General features: G+C 43.9%; 1 protein-coding gene across 1 annotated transcript in view; it reads left to right on the top strand.

Annotated features, from left to right (window-relative positions):
• MYH11 (myosin, heavy chain 11, smooth muscle) overlaps positions 1 to 10,330 on the top strand; it is a 140,497-nt gene that overhangs the window by 6,689 nt on the left and 123,478 nt on the right. The window contains exon 2 of the mRNA XM_015561293.1: positions 7,699 to 8,060. Coding sequence (XP_015416779.1) covers positions 7,716 to 8,060 — 345 coding nt within the window. The 5' untranslated portion in view covers positions 7,699 to 7,715. The remainder of the gene's footprint in view (positions 1 to 7,698; positions 8,061 to 10,330) is intronic.

The raw sequence follows: 10,330 nt of genomic DNA, 5'->3' as shown, positions 1-10,330 counted from the left end.
TCCTCAAGGGCAAATCTGTGGGATTTCATCAGTGTTTAGTGGGAAAAGAGGTTTGTGGCCAAATGTTTTGGGGAGCTCTGGGTTCAAAGGAGTGAAGTAGTGTTTTTTTTCTTCGGGACCTGCTGGGACTTCGGACGTCCTGGTAAGTGTTCTGCCCCTCAGTGAGGGGGAGGGAACATGGAGTACTTTTCAAATGGATTTGACCACAGACGGTTTTTTAAATTTTTCTTTGAAGATTGTCTATCCACCTCCCTAAATCCCGCCGCACCTCACCCCAAATATTCCAAGGAATTGGGGTTCCACAGAGCACCCTCTGGGAAACGCCTTGCTAGGGCGAAGCCAGGCTCTTCTTTCCTCTTCCTTCTTCTCCTATGACCAAAGCAGATGTCACACATCGTAACTGCCATGGGCATGAAAGCCCTGGGAGCTAGCCAGATGCTCTCTCTCCGTTTTTGGACAGAGACTGACTTTGCACTCGATCTTGTTTGTTTGTTTTTTTTTTAAATCCTGGATTAGACAGGCTTCCTGGCTATGGGGATTCCTGTGTCCTTTTATTTTTCGGTTGTGTTTTTCTGCTGTTTTTCCTGACTGTTCAGGCAGCTCACCAACATTGCAATTAGAAAGAGCCCAATCAATTCAATAAAAAAGGCAGCAAAAGAGTCTTAACCTAAAAAAGGAAAGAAAGGGCCTACTTAGTCGTCATCCTGCTAGGAATAAATAAAGCACCTCTCCCAGCCCTCCTGAGAACCATCAGCTACCGTTCAAAGACTTGTTATCGATTGGGAAGTACTATAGCTTTCCCTGGTTTTGAACCTCTTATAGACAAGAATCACACCGTATGTCCTCCTTGCATCTGCCTTCTCAGCTTGTCTGTGAGATTTGTTCTGACTGGGGGGTGCAGTTGATTTGGGTCCCCTTTTGAATGTTTATGATGTGCTAGGTGCCTAAAAGGATCAATTCCTTCATTGCAAATACTCCCCTGAGCTCCTGACAAGCCCATCAAGCTTATCTGGGAGGCAGAAGAACATAGTATGCAATCAAGCATGGATTCGAATCCTAGCTCTGCCACTTTTTTTGCTGAGTGGCTTGAGGCAGATTCCTTCACCTCTCTGAGCCTCGGTTTCCATACTTGTAAGATGGAGCTTATCATAAAACCTAACTCCAGAGGCTGTGGTGATGTTATTTGGTGGTCCTACATGTGAAGGATTTAGCCCCGTTCAGAAAACTCCTCACTGGGTTTGACATACAGGCCGAATGGGAGATGGTGCGCTATTGACAATGCTCACAAGTAGGAGGTAGTTTTATAAATTTTACATGGCGATATTTAAAAAAAGAAATGCCAAACATGCAAAAGTAGACAGAACAGCATAAGCACTGATGTTATTTGGTGGTCCTACATGTGAAGGATTTAGCCCAGTTCAGAAAACTCCTCACTGGGTTTGACATACAGGCCAAATGGGAGATGGTGCACTATTGACAATGCTTACAAGTAGGAGGTAGTTTTATAAATTTCACATGGCAATATTTTTAAAAAAGAAATGCCAAACATGCAAAAATAGACAGAACAGCATAAGCATTTATCAACACCTGAGTCAATCTTCTTTCCTCTCCACCCCCATTCATTTCCTCCCTGCCCTGATTATTTTGAGATAAACCCAGGTTTATCATTTTCTCTATCAATAGTTCCAAATGTCTCTAAAAGGAAAGGACTCTCTAAACAGATGAAATCACAGTACCATTTTCACACCAAAGAATTTCACAGATTTTCCTAATATAAACGACAGTGAGTCAATGTTCAACTTTTCCCAATTAGCTCATAAATGTTTCATTTGGGAGGGCTTGTCAAATAAAACAATTTTTTCCCCAACAATTACTTTTAATTCTTCAAAGCTTTCTATTTAAGGGGTGGTTTTTTAAAAGTTCAGCATATGCCTTTATTTGTGCTTTGGCCTGTATGTTGGAGTGCGGGGGGTGTTCTTTCTTTGCCTCTATCAGTGTTTATCTCTTATTGTACTTGTTTGAATTTTCCATTATGGAAACTTCCAAACATATTCAAAGGTAGAGGGAATGGTGTGACACCTCGGGTACCTGTCACTCAAGTTCAATCATTATCACACCTGAAGCAAGTTTCCTTTCATCATCACCCTCCCATTTCTCTTATGTGTCTCAAAATCCCTTCTAATCTATAGGGTCCCCTGATTTTTTTTGGGGGGGGGGTTCTTTTCTGTTACAGAAGCTGAGTCATCTGTTCTATGCTTTTCCACCTTCTGGACTTCATTGCACACCCATGACATTGGTCATGGTGTCCCCTGTGCCCTGTGTTTTATGTAAATGGGTTAGATCAGAGGCTTTGTCAGCTTCTGTTCTTTCCTTTTTGTAAGAACATTTCATGGGTGGCGGTGGCACTTCCTACGGCATCCCATCTGGAGTCGCATTGTATCTGATCAATTCTTTCTTTGTGTGATATTAAGGTTCATTAGTAGGTTTGGGTGGTGCCAGCCTGGCCCATCCATTATCATGTTCTCCACCTGCTTTTTATCTATCTCAGCGGGCCTGAAAGCGTGGGGCCCAGACCCGCATTCTTAGCCTCACCTGGGAGCTTGTGAGTCCAGGGCAGATCCCTGGGCTCATCCCAGACCTACTGACTCAGAAAGAAGCTCTGGGGGTCGGCCTGGCCCTCCATGATTTCACAGCCCTCCCCTCCCCGTGAGGCGGAGACATGAGGAAGTTGACCACTGGCCTAATGGTTTTAGCAACTATTGATATTATGGCCAAGGCCTATTATTTTATTGGGGGTCACAAAATTGCTATGTTTTGGCTTTATTCTTTTGCCTGCATTTATTAGCTGGAATTCTCCCAAGTAGAGGGAGTATTTTTAATAACAGTGAAAGTGGAGTAAGGGGAGGAAGCTGTTGGGCTTATTAAGCCCCAAGAGAAATTCAAAAACAACTTTTAAATTGAATTTATTGGGATGACATTGGTTAACAACAACAAAAAATGCAGGAAATGTGATGGCTAAACTCAGGACAATGTATCCACTGAGCCAAACCGGTTTTGGCTATTTCTCTTTTTTGAATAACAGAAGTGATTATTCAGATTTAGGGAATGATTTGCTTATTTCTCCATCTTTTTTTAAAATGAGCTTCTAGAACTTGTCTCCCAAGAGAAATAACCACCCCTCGGAGCAAATCAGCTTCTCGTTTTTATTCTTATTTTCCCCCCGGAGGGAGAAAAGTAGGTATTGGAGCTTCTGCCCTTCTCATTTTGCCTTGAAAAGCCTGCATTTCAGGACTGGCTGCCCAGCTCCAGGGCCCCATTCATTGGGTATGGGGGTTACTCCATCTCCGTGGGATTTGGGGCCCAAGCGTGAGGATTATCTCGGTGAATTCAAAGGAACGGTGAATTGTCTTTTGCTGAAGTAGGCCGTTGACCACACAGTACGTCCTGGTGATTGTGCATCCTAACTCAGCCTTCACCTTCTGCCTTCGAGCACAGAAGCCTGGGTGGGGGAGGGGAAGGCGGGGTTGGAAGAGCTGGGTGAGAGCCAGTGTCTCCAGCACTGCGCAGCTCCTGCAGGTGTGGTCAGAGGGTGTGGAGCAGGCCGCTGGACAGGCCTCTAAAGAGCCTGTTGCCTCGGCACCCACCTCATGGACACATCTAGAAAATAGGATGGAGAAGGTGTCACAATGGGCTCCCCATGTTGAAAGGACATTTAATGACTTAAAAAAAAATAAAGACAGACTTCTCCTTGTCAGTTATGTAGTGACCTTGAACAATTTGTATAAGAAAGGCAGAATCAATGTGTTGCCCTCCCCCCTTTTTCTTAACCAGTTTTCCAAATAATGAGTTTGCTCCAGCATCTTACAAGGATGCCTATGAGTTTTTAAAATCACAGTGAGCTCATAATTTAAAGATATTCACCTTTCAACTCTTGTGTATCTTTCTTACTGATTTTCCAACTGTCCTATGTTTCACCAGATAGAACTAGGGTCTAATATTTTAGTACGTAGTTTTCTAGACTTTTAAAAATGTACTGTATACACATACATATAAAATTACAAGAGTCTATTCTAAATACTTTTTAAAAAATATATTTTGTTGATTTTTTACAGAGAGGAAGGGAGAGGGATAGAGAGCTAGAAACATTGATCAGCTGCCTCCTGCACACCCTGCACTGGGGATGTGCCTGCAACCAAGGTGCATGCCCTTCATGGGAATTGAACCTGGGACCCTTCAGTCCGCAGGTCGACGCTCTGTCCACTAAGCCAAACCAGTTAGGGCTCTAAATAATTAAACAATATATATTTTTTATTGATTTCAGAGAGGAAGGGGGAGAGAGAGAAAGAGGAGAGTTAGAAACATCAATGATGAGAGAGACTCATTGATCAGCTGCCTCCAGCATGCCCCACACTGGGGATCGAACCTGCAAGAATCTGCAATCCGGGCATGTGCCCTGACCGGAAATTGAACCATGACCTTCTGGTTCTTTAGAACAAGGCTCAACCACTGAGCTACGCCTGCCGGGTTTATTGTAAATATCTTAATCAGCTTTATTCATCTACATGCAGTAAAATGTACCCATTTTTTTAAAAAGTGCACTGATTTTAAGTCTGCAGCCCCGTGAGTATGACAAGCATATACAATCATGTAATCGCCGTGGTCATCAGGATTTAGATCATTGTCATCACCCAGAAAGTTCCTTTGTGACTCTTGGCAGCCAGTTTCCTTCCCTGCCCCCTCCCCACCAACTACTGCTCTGCTCTCTGTCACCACAGTTTGGCCTTTTCTGGGCTCCCTATCAGTGACACAGCAGAGGGGTAATCTTTTGGGTCTGGCTTCTCTCACTGAGCATTGCTGAGCATTCCATTCATATATGCGTTCAACGAAAAAATATATCCTAAGTATATTTGTATGGCCAACAGGCATATGAAATGCCCAGAAGAGGGGAATGAATCTATGGAGACAGATAGATCAGTGGCTGCCAGAGGTTGGAGGTGGGAACAGGGAGTGACTGACTGCAGATCCCCAGGAGGGAACCCTTTCAGGGGGTGATGAGAATGTTCCACATGCATCATCATCATGGATGCACAATCTACATTTACTGAAAATCACTGAATTGTACATTTACAATGAGAATGTCATGACCGGTAAATGACACTTTAACAAATATGTTTAGCCCTGACCGGTTGGGCTCAGTGGATAGAGCGTCGACCTGCGGACTGAAGGGTCCCAGGTTCAATTCCGGTCAAGGGCATGTACCTGGGTTGCGGGCACATCCCCAGTAGGAGATGTGCAGGAGGCAGCTGGTCGATGTTTCTCTCTCATTGATGTTTCTAGCTCTCTATCCCTCTCCCTTCCTCTCTGTAAAAAATAAAAAATTCATTAAAAAAAAAAAACATGTGTAAAGAGGAACACATCTTTGTGTGGCATAAATAGAAGTCCACGTCTTGAACTTTCAGTGGAGTTCTAGCATCGCGTTGACGGGATGCTTTACAATTTAACAAGGCACCTGCCCACTGAAGGCCTTTTAGCGTGCTTGTGGGTTTCGCTGTCCCAAAAAGCACTACAGTGGACGTTCTTGTACGTCTGTGAGCGCTCACCTGTTTCCTTAGGCTAAATCTCTAGAAATGCAATGGCAGGCCAAGGAGTATGCATGGATTTTAAGGCTCTTCCATCCTGAGGGCGATGTGTGCAGAAGCCGGGCCCCTACACTCTCGACAACACTGGATATTATCCATGGTTTTCACCTTAGCCAAGCTGTCAGGTGAAAAATCAACAGCTCACTGCTTTAACTTGGGTTTCTTCATTTACCAGTGAGACGCAACACCTTTTTCTTACGTGTAGTGGCTATTTCAAAATCTGTTTAAAACATCAGTTTTTATAAATTTAATAAAGTTATAAAACTATAAATATGACAAAGATACGTAGTAGAAAGTACACCTGTGTTCAGCGTAGCATTATTCACAATAGCTTAAATGTAGAAGCAACCCAACAGTCCATCAATGATGCATGGATACTTCCAGATGGAGAGATACACAAATGTGGTCTATCCATGCAGTGGAATGTTATCCAGCCTTAAGAAGGACAGACTTATGACACATGCAACAACATGGATGAACCTTGAGGACATTATGCTAAGTGAAATAAGCCAGTCACAAGAAGACAAACACTGTATGATTTCACTTATATGTGGTACCTGGAGTAATCAAATTTATAGAGACAGAAAGTAGAATGGTGGTTGCCAGGGGCTGGAAGGAGGGGCAGAAGAGGAATTATTATTAATGGGTACAGAATTTCTGTTTCGAAAAGAGAATGAAGAGTTCTAAAGATGGATGGTGGTGATGGCTACACAGTCATATGAATGCACTTAATACCACTGAACCATACTAAAAAAGATGGTTAAGATAGTAGATTTTATGTTCTATATATTTTACCACAATTAAATTGGAAAAAAATAATAGAAAGTAAAAATCCCCTCATCAGTGTACTTGATATGTGCACATTTCTCCACTTATTTGGCTATATGGAATCAAAATGTTTTATTTATTTATTTTAAAAATATATTTTATTGATTTTTCACAGGAAGCGAGAGGGATATAGAGTGAGAAACATCAGTGAGAGAGAAACATCAATCAGCTGCCTCCTGCACACTCCCTACTGGGGATGTGCCCGCAACCAAGGTACATGCCCTTGACCGGAATCGAACCCAGAACCCCCCAGTCCGCAGGCCGACACTCTATCCACTGAGCCAAACCAGCCAGGGCTGGAATCTAAATATTTTAAAATAAAATGGGATATTATACCTACTGTTTTACACTCTCTCCTTTTATTTCATTTTTGAAAGCTTTACTGAGAAAAAATCGCATACCATATAATTCATCCTTTTAAATTATACCCATTCAATGGCTTCTAGCATATTCCCAGAGCTGTGCATCCATTACTACAATATCCAGAACATTTTCATTAGCCCCAAAAGAAACCCTGTACCCCTTAGGTGTCCTCCTCTATTTCTCTCCCAGCCCTTGGCAACCACTAATCTATTTCTATGGATTTGCCTACTCTTGACATTTCAAACAAATGGAATCGTACAATATGTGGCCCTTTATAACTGGATTCCTTCACTTATAATATTTTCAAGGTTTATCCATTTTGCAGTATATATCAGTACTTCACTTTTTTTAGGCTGAGTAATATTTCATCGTATGGCTAGACCACATTTTATTCATCCATTCATCTGTTGATGGACATTTGGGTTTTTTACACTTTGGGGCTATTATGAATAATGCTTCTATGAACATTCCCATACAAGTTGTGGTATGGATGTATTTTTTCAGTTCCCTTGAGTATATACGTAGGAATGGAATTATTGGACCATGTGGTAACTCTATGTTCAGAGTTGGATATCTTCCGATGTCAACTCATGCAGATATATTTCTTGCTTCTTAAGCCCTGGATAGGTATTCCATTGCATGAAAACCCCATGGTTTATGTATCCAGTGCCATGTTGATGAACATAGGCAATGATGCAGATCTTTTCTGGAAGGGCTGGTTGTTTCCATTCTCTGACGACAGAAACAGTACTGCAGGGGACAGACACCCTTGTACTTTACGGACCGTTTCTTCAGATGGTGATCCCAGGCATGGTGAGGTGAGAGCTTAGCTCTGGCCTGATTCTGACCCTGTCGCCTTCCTCCACAGGGGACCAACCAGGCACCATGGCGCAGAAGGGCCAGCTCAGTGACGATGAGAAGTTCCTCTTCGTGGACAAGAACTTCATCAACAGCCCAGTGGCCCAGGCCGACTGGTCTGCCAAGAAACTGGTCTGGATCCCTTCGGAGAAGCAGGGCTTCGAGGCGGCCAGCATCAAGGAGGAGAAGGGGGATGAGGTGATCGTGGAACTGGTGGAGAACGGCAAGAAGGTGACAGTCGGCAAAGATGACATCCAGAAGATGAACCCACCCAAGTTCTCCAAGGTGGAGGACATGGCAGAGCTGACCTGCCTCAACGAAGCCTCCGTGCTGCACAACCTGAGGGAGAGGTACTTCTCAGGACTCATATACGTGAGTATCTTGGGGCAGCCAGTCCCTCCTTCCTGGCCTTCTGCACCCTGGAAGGAGAGAGGGTTAGAGACGTGTTCAGGGTGCAGGATGGGTAGCCAGAGGTCTCACTCAGGGCAGCTGTATGGTGAGATGGAATCATTCAGGCCTGGGTTCAACTCTCAGTCCCGCACTTCCTAGTTCTGTGGCACTGAACAGGTTATTTTACCACGTGAAGCTTCGGTTTTTCTATCTGTGGAATGGGGATAATCACCCTTCCCAGGTGAAGGTCGTACAAAGATTTCACATATGCAGAGTGCCAAGGCACATGGTAAACACTCCACGGATTTCAACGAGGTAGTTCCCTGCTCTTTCTCCATCTGGCAGATGGAGATCTCATGACCTCCTTGGGAAGGCTGGTGATCTGGCAGCCAGCTGGGCGGGACGCCTGAGGACCTGTGGAGGCCTTCTCTGTCACAAGTGGGAAGGCCCAGATTAGACCGGGACTCCTCTGGGTCCACTGTGCCAACCAGAGTGGATTAGAGCTGCGCTGTCCAATATGGTAGCCACTGACCACATATGGCTACCTAACCTTAGATATAAATTAAATATCAGTGTTTGAAAAGTCATGTCTTCCGTTGTACTGGCCACATGTCAAGGGCCCCACAGCCACCTGTGGCAGCACAGGGGTAAAGCACTTCCACCACCACAGGAAGTTCTGTTGGACTAGAGCAGTGATGGCGAACCTTTTGAGCTCGGCGTGTCAGCATTTTGAAAAACCCTAACTTAACTCTGGTGCCGTGTCACATATAGAAATTTTTTGATATTTGCAACCATAGTAAGACAAAGACTTATATTTTTGATATTTATTTTATATATTTAAATGCCATTTAACAAAGAAAAATCAACCAAAAAAATGAGTTCATGCGTCACCTCTGACACGCATCTCATAGGTTTGCCATCACTGGACTAGATGATGGGATTGGGCAACTCAGAGGGTGCAGCTTCCCTATGGGGTTGGACCAGGTCTCCAGGACATAGAGCAGTGGTTCTCAACCTTCCTAATGCCGCGACCCTTTAATACAGTTCCTCATGTTGTGGTGACCCCCAACCATAAAATTATTTTCGTTGCAACTTCATAAGTGTAATGTTGCTACGGTTATGAATCATAATGTAAATATCTGATATGCAGGATGTATTTTCATTGTTACAGATTGAACATAATTAAAGTATAGTGATTAATCACAAAACCAATATGTAATTATATATTGTGAAATATTTATTTCTAATTACAAATATGTGTTTTCCAATGGTCTTAGGTGACCCCTGTGAAAGGGTTGTTCGACCCCCAAAGGGGTCGCGACCCACAGGTTGAGAACCGCTGACATAGAGGGCCATGGTAGCCCTGATGTCCGACTGTTGGCAGAGGGTCCCCCACCCAGCCTTTGTCTGCCTGGCCTCTGGGAAAGGGTATGCGGATCCCCAGGACAAATCACCTAATTTCTCTGACATTTCCTTTCCTTCTCTGCAAAATGAACACCAGGATAGTACCAGCCTCACAGAGCAGTTACTCTAAAGAGAAAGTACTTGGCACCTTATAGGTGCTCAAAACGCGAGGTGTTGATGTTATTATTGTTAGTGGTTTGTTGTTGTTATGGCCATTCTTGTTATTACCAGTCAGATGTCCTTGCTCCTTTGTAAACTTGTGGGAACAGGCACTTCTAACGTTATGCCCTCTGGTCCTGCCCTTTACATTTTGCCCTGTGAAAATTACAAAAAGCCCTTTGTCATCTCTCGAAATGTCCTGCAGATTTTTTCCTAATTAGGAAAATAAGACACATTCACCACAGAAGACTTGGAAACTTTAGAAAAGCCCAGCAAACACAAATCACCCTCCACCCCACCCCCAGAGAACAGCTGTGCCGGTGCTGGCGTGCTGTGGCGCCTTTCTCTGTGACAGTGGTTCGTGTTTGCATATTTGAAAGCCTCTGCACACGGACTAGTGAACTGCTCCTTCTTCCAGGTACAAGTCTGGATGGAGCACCCCCACTTCTGTCAGAACCCCCCCACCTCAATACCCTTTTAAAAAATCCTCACCCAGGATATGCTTGATTTTAGCGAGAGAGAAAGGGAGAGGGAGAGAGAGAAAAACATCGATTGGAGAGGGAAACATTACTCTCCCTATCCCCAACCAGGGATAGAACCTGCAACTTGGGTATGTATGTGCCCTGATCAGTGATCAAACCCACAAACTTTCAGTGTTCAGGATGATGCTCCAATCAACTCAGCCACAC

Source organism: Myotis davidii, unplaced genomic scaffold (genome assembly GCF_000327345.1).
Source record: "Myotis davidii unplaced genomic scaffold, ASM32734v1 scaffold1115, whole genome shotgun sequence".
NCBI lineage: Eukaryota > Metazoa > Chordata > Mammalia > Chiroptera > Vespertilionidae > Myotis > Myotis davidii.
The sequence above is the reverse complement of the archived record's forward strand: the minus strand, read 5'-3'. Positions and strand labels throughout refer to the sequence as shown.